Source organism: Microcaecilia unicolor, chromosome 2, assembly GCF_901765095.1.
Source record: "Microcaecilia unicolor chromosome 2, aMicUni1.1, whole genome shotgun sequence".
In the NCBI taxonomy this organism is placed as follows: Eukaryota; Metazoa; Chordata; class Amphibia; order Gymnophiona; family Siphonopidae; genus Microcaecilia; species Microcaecilia unicolor.
Window position 1 is genome coordinate 586,586,362 of NC_044032.1, and position 18,802 is coordinate 586,605,163.

General features: G+C 40.9%; 1 protein-coding gene across 3 annotated transcripts in view; it reads left to right on the forward strand.

The window, feature by feature from the left end:
- The first annotated feature begins 2,033 nt into the window (after positions 1-2,033).
- GLRA3 (glycine receptor alpha 3) overlaps positions 2,034-18,802 on the forward strand; it is a 114,481-nt gene continuing 97,712 nt past the window's right edge. For 2 of the 3 annotated variants that reach the window (XM_030192667.1, XM_030192666.1), the window contains exons 1-3: positions 2,034-2,133; positions 9,010-9,077; positions 12,621-12,844. In XM_030192667.1, coding sequence (XP_030048527.1) covers positions 2,049-2,133; positions 9,010-9,077; positions 12,621-12,844 — 377 coding nt within the window. In that variant the 5' untranslated portion in view covers positions 2,034-2,048. The remainder of the gene's footprint in view (positions 2,134-9,009; positions 9,078-12,620; positions 12,845-18,802) is intronic. The other variant, XM_030192665.1, reaches the window with a different exon arrangement.

Below are 18,802 nucleotides of genomic sequence, written 5' to 3' on the forward strand. Positions count from 1 at the left end.
ATATAGATATACCTTAGTTTTTTTTCTTAAATATGTTTATTTGGTTAATCCAGATGCTTCCTCCTTGATGTGGACTAGGTCGCAAGTATATGTAAAATGTAATTTTATGCAGTTCTAGTTATGTGATTACCTTGGCCAGTTAATTGCTAAATATTGGCACTTAACCGGCCGAGGGGTCCTTTTACAAAGGTTTGTAAGGGCATACACGCATCTAACATGCGTAAAATTGGCATTAGCACCTGACTAGCGCATGCAACTGACAGTAATTCTGAGTTTGGTGCATGCCCAAAACACCTGGTAGAAAATAATCTTCTATTTTCTACTGTGGGGGCATTCCCGGCGTTAATCAGCAGTTGGCATGCGCTGGACACTTACTGTGCAGCTGCTAAGTCAATGGGTGGCATTAAGGGCTCAGGCCATAAATAGATGTAAACTGGTTTTAATTTTTCTGCATGTCCATTACCTGCCCCCCCCCCCCCCCAAACCCCTTTTTTTCAGATGCGGTGGAGAAATGGTCCAGTCTGCGTCCAATACACATGCCCACGTTACCACAGGCCACTTTTTGGTGTGCCTTTCTAAAAGGGCTCCTAAGTGCTGACTCTGTCCCTATAACACCCCCAAAATAGGCAGTTTCATGTTGGATGCTTACTGGATATTTTCACGGCACTATCTGGTTAAATGCCACTGAATATGACTGGTTATATCTAAACAAGTGATTTAATCATTCAGAAGCTCTTTCTGGCTAGTTAAATCACTTTGAATATTGACCCCTATATATTTCTTCTGAGTTCTTGTTTATTTACCAAGTACTTATGTCATCATTTCTATGGGGTTGAGGTTTAAAATGAGTTACTGGATAGGAGAGGTTCTTGCTTGGTTAAATGGTGCTGGACTGCTCTAGAAGTGCTTAAATGTTAGTTGATACTCTGTGAGAGGTCTTTTATGCACCTTCTAGATACTTAAAACTAGGTGGCCTCATGTATAATTACCCTCTTACCCCTTAGTTCTATAAAAGTCACCAATAATTGTGCACACAAATTTGGGAGCATGCCCAATTTGCATGCACAATTTAATTAAATAATGAGCTAATTAGCCCCAATAACTGGCTTTCTAACAAGCAATTATTGGCACTAATTAGATTTAATTGGCATTTATGCATGTAAATTTAGGCATGATCTGAAAAAGGTGGCAAGGAAATGGGAGGATCATGGGTGTTATGGGGGCGTTCCTAAAATTAACATGCTTTGTTTTAGAATAATGGAGATATGCACCTAATTTAGGCATGGCCATTTGCATCATGTTTCGGATGGTGCAATGGCCACACCTAAAGTTAAAGTGTGATTCATGGGCATAAGTGCTATTCTATAGACCGTGCCTAACTTCACCTCAGCTTGTTCAATATGCATGTTCACATAATACAGTATATGTGTATTGGTTCAAGGTTTTTTTCTTTTATGTCTGCTCTTTCATTGTATTTGATTTATAATATATGATTTTTAATTATATTTATGTTTATTATAGACCCCTGACACAGGTGCTTCATGCCAAAACACGGCCTGTGTTGGGTCAATGGTACAAGATTTATGTACAAGACATATGATGTGCAATTAAAGGTTTGCCCCGCTTGTGAAGGTTCCTGGTAATTTTTTCGCTGTCTACTCTGGACTGTTTTGTGCTTTGAACCCTCTCTTTGTTGTTGTTATGCCACTAACGCATGCCATTAGAAAAATGTGCTTAACACCCTGCTGGCATTTTCACAGGTAGGTATTCACTTACAAATCTAAGTGGTAGGTATTTTATTCATTTACTTGTACAAGGGGCGCATAGATGCAGGTGTTCAATTAAAAATTTGTCTTTTAGATGTTTAGGTCCCCTTGAATATAGGTCTATCACAATTTATTACAGTATAATTTTGCCTCTGTGATACAAATAGAATGGAATGAATTAGACTAAGACCTTTTTCAGAATCCACTCCATGTGAAATGTACTCTTTTCTTGCTTTTAGTTTGGTGGCTACAAAAGAAACAGATCGTGCAAGGTCTCGTAGTATGCTAATGTCACCATCTGATTTCTTGGACAAACTGATGGGCAGGACATCAGGTTATGATGCAAGAATAAGACCAAATTTTAAAGGTAATTTACAAGCCTGTTGTTTTTCAACTCAGTTAAATGCATTTCATTATGTGAGTAGAATATATATTCCATTCCACCAGAAAAAGTACCCAATAAAGAGTACCTGGAACATGAAAACACCAATAAACAAAAATTTGGTACCTACAGAGATTCCCAATTAAATGGAAAAACATGCATCTTTATATTTTATATACAGGGTGAGGCAAAAAAAACCTTGCTATTTTCTCAGCAACCGCTTGAAACTTTAATGTGAAATTTTACATCTTTATTTGTTGTTACTATCTACGTTTAAGTGCCAAGTGGAATGAGATTATCTTTAAATACAGTAAAGTTACAGGCTTTTTTAGTGTGACCACCCAGAGATTTCCATGTGTTCCAAAATATTTGCACTGGAAAACTACCATTATTTGAAGAAAAAAAAAAAAAAGGGTACCGACTATTAATTGTATCATAGGGGGTCTTTTACTAAAGCTTAGCTCAAGTTATCCGCAGCAGGGCCCATAGGAATAAAATGGGCCCTGCTGCAGATATATTGAGCTAAGCTTTAGTAAAAGACTCCCATAGTGACAGACTTTTGTTTGGGGAGCAATGTTGGAGGCCTATTACAAGTTCTACCCAAAGCCGCAAACAGTCACCGTACTCAAAGAAGTGCAGCAGATAATTTAGGACAGCCTGCCACAGGGACCGACTGACAAGGCTATTAAGGGGAAAGAGGACTTGATATACCGCCTTTCTGAGGTTCTTGCAACATATATGAGGTTTACATATATTAAGGTACTTATTTTTTACCAGGGGCAATGGAGGGTTAAGTGACTTGCCTAGAGTCACAAGGAGCTGCAGTGGGAATTGAACTCAGTTCCCCAGGATCAAAGCAATGGCGTAGCCACAGGTGGGCTTGGGTGGGCCAGGGCACAACCATTTATGGCTCAAGCCCACCCAACAGTAGCACATGTTTAGTGGTAACTAGTGGGAATCCCAAGCTCTGCCAGCTGAAGATTTCCCCCTGATGGTAACAAAAACGCTACTCTCCACGACACCGGCACCTGTGCATGCTCAATTTTCAGTGTATTCCTGCTGCCAAGGTGGAAAGAAGCGTTTTCCCCCCAGCTGAGATTTTATTTTTTTGGAGGGATGGAGAACACTTGGTGCCCACCCAATTCTTGCCTAGGCCCACCCAAATCAGTTGTCTGGCTACGCCCTTGGATCAAAGTCCACTGCAATAACCACTAGGCTACTCCTCCAACTTCCCAAAATGATTGAAGGCCTGTGTTAAAATGCTAGATGTTTTTTTTGCTCAGTGAGTCTATCTTTTTGGACCATTAAAAAAAAAAATCCAAACTCCAAGGAAACCATGCACAAAAACAAGCCTTTGGGAGGTGTAGGGGGCCAGCATTCTTAGTAGACTGACCACACAGACATCCCAGCAGAGCAGTAGGGCACCCAGATAAGGTGAGCCCTCCAAAACCTACCAGAAACCTGTACCCAACTGTGCACCACTACAATAGTCCTTATGGCTGCAGGTGTCATTAATATGTGGGTACAGTAGGTTTTTTGGTGGATTTTACAGGGTTCACACTTTCTCTACAGTGCACTGCACCGACCACTAGGCTATTCCAGGGACCTGCTTGCTGTTCTAATAGGACTGGCCATAACATCTGAAGCTGTTATAGACTCTGGTATGTACTATTTTGTTTACATCTTTGGGGGATGGGAGGGTGTCAGTGACTGGGAGAGTAAGGGGAGTCATGCTTTAATCTCTCCAGTGGTCATTTGGTGCACCTTTTTGTGATTTAGTCATGATTGAAACAGATTTAGACCAAATGTCTAACTTTGGGTCCAGACATTGTTGCTTTGTTCCATTATGACAGAAAAACATGCAAGTTTTGGGAATCCCAAATCCCACCCCCAACACACCCCTGACAGGTCTTCTTGTGATTCGGATTCACTGCTTTTGAACTGCATAGAAAAACATCTTAAAAATGGGTTTCAAAAACAGTGATTTGGATGTTTGGGCACAAAAAGTCCATCTGCCACTTTGTGCCACTTTTTGGGTGTTTTTCTGTTTCAAAAAATGTTGTTTTAATAGTAATATGTAAGTAAAGTGACTAAATAAGTATGTAAAATGTCTCAATGAAAATCAAATCAGTTACTGAGAAAACGGCAAAATACTCTAGGGGGTTACTTTTTTTTTCCCCTCACCCTGTACACCTAAAATGGAAGCCCTGTGTATAATCACATCTGTCTAAGAAGCCTATTTACAAAGCTGAAGCCAATTAGTGTTAATGAAAAAAAAATATGTATATATATTTGTGCAGCTAAGGGGTCAGTTTAGAAGTGGCACAAAAAAAACCCCAGAGGATCCAAGACAAACCAAGAAAGGGTGAGATAGTATTAGGTTAAGTAGTGTTTACCCAGTGTTTATCTGATAAATACCTGATATATTATTATTATTCATGGTGCGTAACACACACAGAAGGGCATTTTCGAATGAGGACGCCCATATCTAAGGGTGCCCACCTCTGAGGACGTGCCTGTGAAGGGGTGGGGCATCCCATATTATCGAAAGAAGATGGGCGTCCATCTTTCATTTCAATAATACGGTCGGGGACGCCCAAACCTCAACATTTAGGTCGACCTAAGAGATGGTCGACCTAAATGTTGAGATGCTCAACCTTAGAGATGGGTGACCTCGGTTTTCGCCGATAATGGAAACCGATGACGCCCATCTCAAAAATGACCAAATGCAAGCCCTTTGGTTGTGGGAGGAGCCAGCATTCCTAGTGCACTGGTCCCCCTCACATGCCAGGACACCAATCGGGCACCCTAGGGGGCACTGCAGTGGACTTCAGAAATTGCTCCCAGGTGCAGAGCTCCCTTACCTTTGGTGCTGAGCACCCAAACCCCACCCAAACCCCACTCCCCACAGCTGTACACAACTACCATAGCCCTAAAGGGTGAAGGAGGCACCTAGATGTGGGTACAGTGGTTTTCGGGTGGGTTTTGGAGGGCTCCCATTTACCACCAGAAGTGTAACAGGTAGGGGGGATGGGCCTGGGTCCGCCTGCCTGAAGTGCACTGCAAATTGCTCCAGGGACCTGCATACTGCTGTGATGGAGCTGTGTATGACATTTGAGGCTGGCATAGAGGCTGGAAAAAATGTTTTTTAATTTCTTTGGGTGGGAGGGGGTTGGTGACCACTGGGGGAGTAAGGTCATCCCCGATTCCCTTCGGTGGTCATCTAGTCAGTTCAGGCACCTTTTCGAGGCTTGGACCAAGTCAAGTAGGCCAAATGCTCGCCAGGGACGCCCTTCTTTTTTCCATTATCGGCCAAGGAAGCCCATCTTTTAACCACGCCCCCGTCCCGCCTTCGGTACACTGCCAACACGCCCCCGTGAACTTTGGTTGTCCCCGTGACAGAAAGCAGTTGAGGACAACCAAAATCAGCTTTCGATTATGCCGATTTGGGCGACCCTGAGAGAAGGACGGCCATCTCCCGATTTGTGTCAGAAGATGGCAGTCCTTCTCTTTCGATTTTGCCGCTGATAGTCATCCTTTTACTAAGGTGCGCTAACATATAGGGCACACTAAATGATAAGATGCCCATAGGAATATAATGGATGTCTTATAGAAAACAAAAATGAGGACGTTATTATGCCTTTGAATCGGTCCATGGTGCGACCGCACCTCGAATATTGTGTTCAATTCTGGTCACCACATCTCAAAAAAAATATAGTAGAATTAGAAAAGGTACAGAGAAGGATGATGAAAATGATAAAGGGGATGGGATGACTTCCCTATGAGGAAAGACTGAAGCATCCAGAGCTCCTCAGCTTGGAGAAAAGATGGCTGAGGGGAGATATGATAGAGGTCTATAAAATAATGAGTGGAGTGGAATGAGTAGACGTGAATTGTTTGTTTACTCTTTCCAAAAATACTAGGACTAGGGAGCATGCGATGAATCTCCAAAGTAGTAAATTTAAAACAAATTGAAGAAAATGTTTCTTCACTCAACGTGTAATTAAACTCTGGAATCCGTTGCCAGAGAATGTGGTAAAGACGGTTATGTTAGCAGGGTTTAAAAAGGTTTGGACAGGTTCCTAAAGAAAAAGTCCATAGACCATTATTAAAAAAGACAGGGAAAATCCACTGCTTATTTCTGGGATAAGCAGCATAAAATGCATTGAACTTTTTTGGGATCTTGCCAGGTATTTGTGACCTGGATTGGCCACTGTTGGAAGCAGGATACTGGGCTTGATGGACCTTTGGTCTGTCCCAGTGTGGCAATTCTTATGTACTTATCATTTAGCGCACGTTAATCATTAGCGTGCACTAAATCCATTAGCCCACCTTAGTAAAAGAACCCCACAGAGATGTTTGTCTGGTATCCCTGAAAAATTCAAACGTCATCCAGAAGCATAGGAACTATCCAGGTATCATTGTGAAACATAGGCTGAACCCAGCAAAACCTTTTTTTTTGTAAGTCCACCGTTGTCAAATCTGAAATTTCAAGGTTTTGTTGAAATTTGTCCAGCCTTGGTGTAATGCGTAAGGCTCCTACAAGAATAGGAATAACCTGACATGGCTAGTTCCAGAGTCTTGCCATTTCTATTGTCAGATCTTGATACTTCATTCATTGTTCTAATTATTTATCTTTAATTCTTGCGTTTCTTCATACTGCAGTGTTGATGAAAATTCCAGTATTTTTTTCAATTACCATGATATTCGGAGTGTTATCGCCCTAAAGTTGGTTTATTTGAATTTGAAAGTCCCACAAAAGTTTGACTTTTTCATTTTCTACAACCTTTTCTACATAGTCATTATACCAGTATTTGTTAATTTTAAAGTCATACTTCTTGCACAAGCTCCTATTGTGACTTTTTTAGACAGTTTGGATGACTTTACTGCATTTACTAAGCAAGTGGTGGTCAATAGTTTTATCTTTTTCATTACTTAGAGAGGAATTCATCAAGCAATTTTAGGGCCTTAACATGCGTTAATGGAAAAGGGAATTAGTGTGCGCTAAATGATAAAAGCCTATTTTATACCTATGAGCTTATAGCACTTAACATGTGGTAATTCCCTTAACATGATTTCCCTCCTTAATCTATATTTACTTTGTAAAGCTAGCTGCAAAAATGAATCCTTCCATCTCCTTCTTTAGGGTATCCAGTTACATCTATTGCCAGCTCCTTGTAGAGTCCATGATATTTTAAATTTCCCTATGATATTGTCCATGTAAGGCTTTGGTTATCCAGTTAACCAAACTGGTTTCCAGCTGTTCACTTCTGTACTCATGTTTCTTCTCTGTCACTTTAATGATGGTCTCCCTGCAAACTTCGATTAACATTTTTCTCATTGCTGGTTCTGGTGTATTAATTCAGGGGCCCTTGTACTAAGGTATGCAGAAAAATGGGCTACGCTAGTGTAGGCGTGTGTTTTGGGCGTGCGCATATCCATTTTCAGCGTGCCTGTAAAAATGGCCTTTTAAAATTTTTGACAAAAATGGAGGTGCGGCAAAATAAAAATTGGCGCGTGTCCATTTTTGGTCTGAGACTTCACCGCCAGCCATTGACTTAGTGGTAAAGTCTCACGCATTAACCGTGCGGTAATCGTCTACGTGTGTAGAATGACGATTGCTGCCTGGTTTTTGCCACATGCCAGAAAAGAAAAATTATTTTCCAGCTCGAGTACTGAACGTGTGTCAAAAATGAAATTACTGTAAAGGCCACGTGGTAGCTGGGCGGTAACTCAAAATTAACGCACATTGGGCATGCATAGGTGCCTACACAGCTTAGTAAAAGGACCTATCAGTCCCCATTTTAACTCTTCAGCAGACCATGACCACCAATTATTTGTGAGAAATATAGCTAGTAAATGCCACTTTGAGGATGCAAAGCACGATCCATAGTCATCGGCTTTTGAGTTTTCTGGCTTAGATCATCAAGTTCTAGTTGGGCCCAGTCTACAACCCCAGCTTTGTTTGTGACTACAGGAGAAGTATGGGTGTGCATGGCCTTGATAGTGTTTCCCTCTTTAGGTAATCCAATTTTGTTTTATCTTTAACTGGTTCATATAAGATGATATCCGATTGTAAAATTCCTAGATATTTGTAACTGTTTACCATGTTCACAATTTCAAATTCTCAGGAATTATCTGATAAATACCAGCTTTAATATTATTATTATGTCTTATTGGTGTTTTCTTATAGGTTTTTTTAAATTGGTTAAAACTTAAAATCAGAAGCCCTGATTATTCAAAAAGGATGTTTTGCAAATAAATCCAGTTTGTGTGGTTTGGTTTCTTTATTCTGGCAAGCAAGATGAGGTTCACAATGCAAGACAAGTTCTTTTAATAAATAATCCAAATAAAATCCTTATATCAATGGTTGTTATGTGATCAAAAATTATAACCAAAGAACAGACACAAAGGTGTAGACCACGCAAACCTGGGAATAGGGTAGACTGGCTCTTTCAAAAACAGCAAGGGGGATGCTAATTTTATGAGTGCAGCTGTACACATAAAATTGGCATCTGCCTTGCTGGTTTTGGTAGAGCCAATCAAACATTATAACTTCTGAAATATAAACAGGTCTAACTGCTGTACATTTCCCATCTTATAGTTCATAGTTTACTAAAATTTGCTATGTCATCTTATTTGAGCCTCAAGTCAAGCCGGTTTATTATTGTATAAAATCTTTTAATAAAGATCTGGTGACCATTTGAGAAAACTAATGATCTAACTAGGCAAACTGGATTTCCAACTGTAAATCTTTTTGCCCATGTGGTTACCAAGCATTATGTTCATGTATTTATTAAAAAATTATAATCTAGCCATGATTAAGAAAATATGCTGTTGATGTATTTTTTTCTTCTATAGGCCCGCCAGTGAATGTCACGTGCAATATATTTGTAAACAGTTTTGGATCCATTGCAGAAACTACCATGGTAATACATTTGGTTGTCTTGCGGAAAGTGTAAAATTCAAGTTCTTTACCAGAATTTATGGTGACCATATCTTAAACTATTTTATGTAGGTCTGTGATGGGAGGGAGTGTTTTGATGCTAGGATTGATCAACCAGTGTAAAAAGGACCCGATTGCCTAGTCAGCATCTAGAATTCTATTTTCCATCCCCCAATCAACATCCCCTACCCCCTACCTCAATGAGCATTCTGACCTCTGATCAGCATCCTCAGCCCTGGCACTGAGCAGGGGTGTCTCTGACGGCTTAGATGAGTAGGGTTGGTGGATGCAGGAATGATCTTTATTTGTCAATTTGACCCATAGCAATAGAACCATAAGACTACCACCAGGGGTTAGAATCACCATTTTGAACACAGGCCTGCAAAAGGGCAGGAACATCTGTGGATTGTTCATGCCATCCTTGATGGGGGGTGGGTTGTGGTTGGAGATTCTGTTTTCAAGAATTAGGATGATCATCAAGGTGGGGGTATGAAGGATATTAATTGAAAGGTCAGGGTATTCATCAGGGGTGGGATGCCGATTAAGGTCTCAGGATGCTTACTGGAGTTGGAGGTATGCTGGTGGTGTTATGATGCCGGGGACTGGGGGTTTGTGGAAATGGTGATGGGGGGGGGGGGGGGGGGTACTGTTGTAAATGTTTGCAAATGAACAAAAGAAAAATTCCACTGCACATTCCTAATAACTATACCTCAGTAAGTGGCATTTTTTATTGCCTGTTCCTGTAGTAAATTATTGCATGGAAATTTACTAGCCATTTTATTTGCATTGTAACAAATATTTGCACAAAATAGTACAAAATCAACAGGAGATCGTGTAGGTTAATTCATTAACCTTGAGGTATAGGAATATGCTGGAGAGGGATTCCAGAAAGCTCCTGTTATACTGTTTTAGGAATAAAATACATGTCTCCACAAGTGAAGCAGAGCTGCAAAGAAAGTAGTAGCACATCCTTAACTATAATAAATTGATCTTTCTTGGTGAAATTGTTTGGGATTATCCATACAATCTAGTGTGTTAAAATAGACAAGAGTAAATGCATGTGGATAGAGTCAAATATATACACAACTAGCCTTTTGTAGCATAGAAAAGAATTACTTGACCAAATGTCTCCAAGTAACCTAATATTCTCATATATTTTTTCTTTACAAAAACACCAAAAATGATTCTTTTCTTTCTGAACACACTCTCTTCACTTCTCGCTTAGACATGATAGAGGTATACAGTAATGAGTAGAGTGAAATGGGTAGACGTGAATTGCTTGTTTACTGTTTCCAAAAAATACTAGGACTAGGAGACACACAATGAAGCTACATGCATGTGGCATATTTTCAAAGCTCTTAGACTTACAAAGTTCCATAGTAGCCTATGGAACTTTGTGAGTCTAAGGGCTTTGAAAATGATCCCCAAATTTTAAAGTAGTAAATTTAAAGCAAATCAGAGAAAATATTTCTTTACTTAACATGTAATTAAACTCTAGAATTCATTGCCAGAGACTAGTAATCTTAGCAGGGTAAAAAAAAAAAAAAAGATTTAGATAACTTTCTAAACGAAAAGTGCATAAGACATTATTAAGATGGACTTGGGGAAAATCCACTACTTATTTCTGTTTTCGGATCTTGCCAGGTACTTGTAATCTGGATTGGCCTCTATTGGAAACAGGACGCTGGGCTTGATGGACCTTTGATCTGTCCCACTATGGCAATGCTTATGTTCTTATGTACTGCAACTTGCTTCTCACAGGTCTCCCACTAACTCATCTTTCTCCCTTTCAATCTGTTCAAAATCTTATGCATGATATATTTTCCACCAACATCACTACACTGTCCTGTTTGTCTGTCTTGAATAGATTGTAAACTATCCAGCTTATAATCGAAATAGAAAAATGCCTATATTGTGACCCAAATCGAGAGATAGACGTTTATCTCACAAAAACGAATAAAGCGGTATAATCGAAAGCCGAATTTGGACGTTTTCAACTGCACTCCGTCGCGGATGCAGACAAAGTTGATGGGGGCGTGTCGAAGGCGTGGTGAAGGCGGAACTGGGGCGTGGTTATCGGTCGATCAGAGATGGGCGCCTTTCGCCGATAATGGAAAAAAAATATGCGTTTTTAGCGAGAATTTAGGGCACTTTTCCTGGACCCTGTTTTTCCACGAATAAGGCCCCAAAAAGTGCCCTAAATGACCAGATGACCACTGGAGGGAATCGGGGATGACCTCCCCTGACTCCCCCAGTGGTCACAAACCCCCTCCCACCACAAAATATACCGTTTCACAACTTTTTATTTTCACCCTCAAATGTCATACCCACCTCCCTGGCAGCAGTATGCAGGTCACTGGAGCAGTTATTAGTGGGTGCAGTGGACTTCAGGCAGGTGGACCCAAGCCCATCCCCCCCCCCCACCTCTTACACTTGTGCTGGTAAATGGGAGCCCTCCAAACCGCCCCCCAAACCCACTGTACCCACATGTAGGTGCCCCCCTTCACCCCTTAGGGCTATAGTAATGGTGTAGACTTGTGGGCAGTGGGTTTTGAGGGGGATTTGTGGGGCTCAACACCCAAGGGAAGGGTACGATGCACCTGGGAGCTCTTTTACCTTTTTTTTTTTTGTTTTTGTAAAAGTGCCCCCTAGGGTGCCCGGTTGGTGTCCTGGCATGTTAGGGGGACCAGTGCACTACGAATCCTGGCCCCTCCCACGAACAAATGCCTTGGATTTATTCGTTTTTGAGCTGGGCGCTTTCGGTTTTCATTATCGCTGAAAAATAAAAACGCCCAGCTCAAAAAAAGATAAACGTCCATGTTTTTCGAAAATACAGTTCGGTCCGCCCCTTCATGGACCCGTTCTCGGAGATAAACGCCCATGGAGATAGACGTTTTCCTTCTATTATGCCCCTCTATGTCAAGCAGGGTCTGTCTCTTATGTGTTTGAGACACACACATCTAGTACTACTAATCTATGACTACTACTAGTAATCATTTCTATAATGCTACTAGAGGTACACAGTGCTGTACAAATTATATGCAGGTATTTTCTCTGTCCCTAGAGGGATCACAATCTATGTTTTTGAACCTGGGGCAATGGAGGATTAGGTGACTTGCCTGAGGTCACAAGCAGCTGTGGTGAAAATTGAACTTAGGTTGCCAGGATCAAGGCCTGCTGCTCTAACCATTAGGCCACTCCTCCCCCATAGCCCATAGTAGTGCTGTAGAAATGATGATGATGATGATGATGATGATGATGATGAGTTGTAGTAGTAGTAGTAGTAGTAGTAGTAGTAGTAGTAGTAGTAGTAGTAGTATATTCATTGGACACATTTATTTAAAGCTATGTCCAGTTCAGAAAAAATTTCAAATGACTCACTGGACTATCTGAAAGAAGAATTGACTCTGATCTAGGTTTGATTTTTATGTAGACACATGTAAGAAGTAACTGAGCGTATTTCAGACTAGACAGCCAAACAACAATTGTTTGTTTGAAGTTAAGAATGTTTTATTTTACTTTTCAGGACTATAGAGTAAATATTTTTCTTCGTCAGAAATGGAATGATCCACGGCTTGCATACAGTGAATATCCAGATGACTCTCTAGATTTAGATCCATCCATGCTTGACTCTATATGGAAACCTGACTTGTTCTTTGCCAATGAAAAAGGTGCCAACTTTCATGAAATTACTACAGATAACAAACTATTAAGAATTTCCAAAGATGGAAATGTTCTTTACTCAATCAGGTGGGTTACTTTTCTAGTAATGTTTGTGCATCCAGAGTTTCATGACAAACATTGAGACAGATTTAAGGACAAACAGAGCTCACGACATGCTTTAAAATGTAGTTTCTTTTGGTCTGATATTCAAAAGCTCTAAGGAGGAAATTTTATAAATGGTGCCAAAACATGAGCACTGAAAACATTTGGTAATCCTATAAAGGGGGTGTGCATTATATACAGGTTGAGGCAAAAAAATGTAAACTCCTAGAGTTTTTTACCATTTTCTCAGCAACTGCTTGAATTTCAATGAGAAATTTTACATACTTATTCAGTCACCATACCTATGTGTTACTATTAACATTTGTCTTCAGCTATGTTGATCTTACTGACATTTTAATGTTGCTACTTAGCGATTTTTGCATGTTAAAAATGTTCAAGCTAAAACACTGTAAAATAACATCACTGAAATGATACAATTAACATTGTCAACAATACTCACACAGGAATCTAACAATCAAAATTTCCTCAGTATTAAACTCAGATAAACATGAATCATACCATTATATTTTCATACAGATATGTTTATTTATTTCAAAAATCTTTTTTTCTTTTTTTACTTTCAAAAATCTTATTTTCTTTATACAAAGCACAGCAAAACTATCATAACCCTATAAAACATATCCCCACATTCATTCATTCCCCAAATTTATACCATATTAAAAACCTTGTCCAGGGTTTAGGAGTCAGTCCGTGGTGAAAGTTTTTTTCTCTTCAATGAATCCCTAGTCCTCCAGGTGAACCAGATCAATCCGGTTCTACCCCTCATATAGTCCCAGTTTATACACACGGAAGTCTTCCCAAACTCCTCAGTTCTCAGCTGGTCTAGAGTCAAACACTCTTTGTACCACTCTCCAAATGATTGTCCAGCCTTCTCCAAGTAATTGTCCAGCCCAACACAAAATTTGTGTTTTGCTCAGTTGGTGTCCTCAGGAGCTGTCAATCTGTGCATATAAAATCGTCTACAATTACTTTTGCATGCCATCAGCTATAAAGATAGTATATATAACATAAATTCCACTCACCAAATCTCCAATAAAACAAATATTCTTAGCACACCATAGCTGGGAAGCTCAACCCATCCAACTTTTACCAAAGCTCTATACATGCGTATTTGGGAGTAACCCGCCCCCTCAATTTAAACTCTCTTAGGGTTTGATATGTGTCCAATCATAGTGTTCCCATCATGTAACCACAGGAGCGTGATTACCTCATCTCACCAGGTTCCATTCTATTTTACTAGATCAACATCAACAAGAATTAGAGAACAAGTTAGAAATAATGAAAAAAAACTAGTTCCCTTGAGGCATATCAAAGTAAATGGCAGGAGCATAGGCAGCTAGTTGCGTGCACAAATTCTATTGGCTGTTAGTGCCCAATTATTGCTAGTTAAGGGCTCATTGATCAATTAAGTTGCTTGCACAACTTGGATGATTGGCCAAATTTTGGTGTGTAACTTTGGGAGCCATATGTAGATTTCCCTCATTAATGCCTAAATGAATATGCCAACCCTTAATTTAGGTCCTAGAATTCATAATGTGGCTTCATTATAATGCCTAAAAATGTATGGTCAAGTAAATAGAGTTTGCTCAGGGTAGAAAATATGTGCCCCAATGCTGAGTGGTGAGAGCCTATTCTATAAAGGCATCTAGATACCCAGATTCCACTACAGAATACTAGAATAACCCAGCAAGGGTAGGTCTAAAATTTACATGCCTGAAGTTACACAAGCCATTGATCTAGTGTAACTGTGATTGCATAATGTTTGTTTATGTTTATTAAACATTTAATGGATCACTTGATTTGATGGATCTGTTAATTAAGGGACTCATTTAATAAACTTCATAGGCACCTACGCACACCCAATGCGCTCCAATTCAGAGTTACCACCTGGCTATTATGTGGCCCATGTGGTAATGTCATTTTTTACACGCGTCTGCTACGTGCGCCAGAAAATATATATTTAATTTCTGGCACGCGGTGAAAATCAGGCGGTAACTCTGACTTGATGCGCGTAGGCGATTACCGCACGGTTAACGCAAGAGACCTTACCGCTAAGTCAATGGCTGGCGGGTAAGGTCTCAGACCCTAAATGGACGCGTACCAATTTTTATTTTGCCGCACGTTCATTTTCGGCAAAAATTTTTAAAAGGCATTTTTTATAGGCACGCTGAAAAATGGATCTGCATGCACCCAAAATCCACGACTACACCACTGCAGGCCGTTTTTCAGCGCACCTTAGTAAAAGGACCCCTAAATTGCTTTAAAAGGAGGAAAAAAGGCCTCAGCAGTCACAGGTTAACACTGTGGAAACTGGGCACTGTTTGTTTGACCCAGTGAACACTCAGCATGAGGACCACAGTACGAAGCTGGAGCACAATTAAGTGCTTTTTTCGCTGTGTGACCAGATTTTAGTGGGCAGAAATGCAAATAGATGACGTGTTTGGTGCAAGATTTTGAAAGAAATTAATAATAATGAGCGTTTGGAGGTTTTTGGCTGATGATTGGTCCAAGCCAGAAACGTGCTGTGGTCCTCATGCTGAGTGTTTACTACGTCAGACAAACAGTGCCCAGTTTCTACAGTATTAAGCTGTGACTGCTGAGGCCTTTTTTCCCCCTCCTTTTTAAAGCAATATAATTAGCAGAAAAGAAAAAGAAAAAAATAACAGAATTAAAAACATTTACAATAAATGAACGGGTGTTGAGAAACTATTATTCAGGGTTACAATAAAAATATCTAATATAATAATTTGCTCCTGCAACGTTCCAATGTGTCTACCTGTGTTCGTAACCATCTCCTGACGTCACTCTCCCACAGTAGAAGCCTGCTTGCCTGACATCAGGAGATGGTTACGAACGCAGGTAGACACATTGGAATGTTGCAGGAGCAGCTTCAGCCCTTCCTCCACACGCACCAACATCTCCACCCAGGGCCACCGAGAGACCGGGCCAAGTCCGCCCCTGTGGCCCCGCCCCTGCTGCCCTCGCCATCGTGCCCCCCCAAGGTTGCTGCCACCACCACTCACCCCTCCACCCCCCGAGGTCGCCACAGTCACTGCTCCCACTCCACCCCCCCCCCCCCCGAGGTCGCCGCCGCTTCCCCCCTCCGTAAGCCACCGGGCCGGCCCCCTGCATTGAAATCGCAGTCTCACCTCTGTGAAAACAGTGCTGCAGGCAGCAGAACGCTTCCCTTTGGCCCTCCTTCCCTCCTTGCATCCCGCCCTCACGGAAGTTGCATCAGATGAGGGCGGGACACAGGGAGGAAAGGAGGCCCAAAGGGAGGCATTCAGCAGGTCCAAAATTTGGATGTTTCTGTGATGGGGCATTTGAGGACATCCAAATTTTGGACGTTTCTGCAATGGGCAGTTAAGGACATCCAAAATTGGATGTTTCTATGAGAAAGACATCTTTCTCATAGAAATATCCAATTTTGGACGTCCTTAACAACCCATTGCAGAAACGTCCAAAATTTGGACGTCCTCTTCTGGCCCGCCACAGAAACGTCCAAATTTTGGACGTCCTCAACCGCCCCATCGCTATATCTCCGACACCCCCTAGAAATTAGGCCATCCCTGCAACTGATGGGGGAATTGATGTGGAAGGGAGTGCCCACACACTGTCTCACACACACACTCATTATATACCCTGATTTTTGGTAATGGTACTGTTAACAACATAATTGCAATTACATCATCATTATCCTAGTGCCCGTTTCATTTCTTTCAGAAACGGGCCTTTTTTACTAGTAGACAGTAAAGGAAAGGAACGCCAATAATCTAAAAAATGAACCCATCAATACCAGAGAACAAAAATACTGCTGCACAACTAAACCACAACATAACAATAGTGAACTAAGAAAAGGATTTGGTGAAAAGATAAGTCTTTAAGAGGTCCTTTTAACAAGCTGCAGCAAAAAGGCTCCTTGCAGTAGTGGCAGGGGCTGTTTTTGCCATGAACCAGGGCTATTTTTACTGCCCCTAAAAAGACATGGCCATGTGGTAAGAATATTCTTTTTTTTTGTTAAATTCAAGAGATTCTTACTATGTGGCTATGTGGGGGACGCTCTTACTGCCACCCACTGGGCTGGTGGTAGGGGCTCCTGTGGTAACCTGGTAGTAACTGGGCAGTGTGCAGTGATACCCAATTACCACCAGGTTAGCGCTGCGCTAGACGTTACAGAATTATTTTCTATAGCACCGGAAATGGTGCACGCTCGAGGCAGAACTACCGCCAGCGGCTGTGTTGGGCCATCAGTAGTTCCAGGTTGTCATGTGGCAACCCTTTAGTAAACGGAACCTAAAGTAGCTTTAAATGTTTTTAATAACGGTTCTGACCTAATATTCAAGGTGAAATTGTTCGAAAAGAAAAGAGCCATGAAATAAAAGGCAAGCTGCATTATTTCCTGATAAGCTTGCCTTGGACTAGGTAACACAAATCTAAGGTCATTCAAAGAACGCAGACATCAAGCAGGTGTATAGGGTATAGTTAATTTTGCCAAATAGTCCGGAAGACCTGTATGAATCGCTTTATGGGTCGAAGTGAGGATTTTAAACTGAATTCTCGAATATATGGGGAGCCAATGCAATATCTTCAAAAGTGGTGTAACATGATCTGGCAAGGGCACACATAACTTACAGTATTCCATAGGTTGTGTGCATAACTGACAGCATGTGAATGCCCCCCTTGGGCTATGTGACTTACGTATGCCCATAAAGAATAATGCCTAGTTGCCTTGCTTGTCGTCATCTGTAGAAATGTAAACTTATCTGCAAAAGGGCTGGTATTATGTGCATTTATACATGCAAGTGGCAGGTCAATGTGGGTGCCCAATTATACAATTGTTCTTTAAGAGAGAATTCTATAAGATGGCCCCTAAAATTAGGGACTAGGAAAGTGCCTATTAGAAATCTGTTCTACAAAGGAAAGTCGACACCTTTTTTTATAGATGACATGAACATTTGCAACACAGTGGATGCCCCAGAGGAGCATTTAAGATTTAATATGTGATGCACTTGAGATGTAGAAATTCAAAGTCGATATATACTGTAGGGGGCAAGAAGCTGATGTGCACAGACCAGGAGAGAGACCTTAAGTGACATTGTCAGAGGATCTCTAGGTGGTGGAACAGTGTAACCAGGCAGTACTCAAGACCAGAAGGATGCTAGGCTGCATAGAGAGAGGCAAAACCAGCAGACAGGAGGAGGTGATAATTCCCCTATATAGGTCATTGACGAGACCTCTTGGAGTGATGTGTTCAGTTTTGGAGGCTTGAATCAGTTCAGAGAAAAACAGCTAAAACTGTGTGGTGTCCGCATTAGAAGACATATAGGAAGAGCATTTTAGACCTTAATATGTATACTCTAGAAAAGAGAAGGGACAAAGGAGATATGGTACAGTTATTTATTTACTTGGAAGGTATTCATATACAAACAAATATTTTCCAAAGACAGTTAAGCTACAGAACCAGATGACATTGCATAATCCTCCTATCTGTGATTCCCTAATGTGTATACAACACATGAATTGTCAGACCCCCCCCATTCCCTCGATCATGTTTTGCCCCCCTCTCAACTCACCCCTGTTATTTCCACTGTCCGATCCCCTAAGAATATCCTGAGCTTACTCTGTCTTATATAATTCTTCACAATGTAATCCATAACTGTACTGCAACCAACTGCACTTCCATCTTTTACAATGTATTGTAAGCCACACTGAGCCCGCAAATAGGTGGGAAAATGTGGGATACAAATGCAAATAAATAAATAAATAAATAAACCCTATTGGACCATAACATCACTTTGTATCTGTTTCTTCACCGGAGATGGCGAACACCATTACGGTACTATGTAAGCCACATTGAGCCTGCAAATAGGTGGGAAAATGTGGGATACAAATGTAACAAAATAAATAAATAAATAAGACATG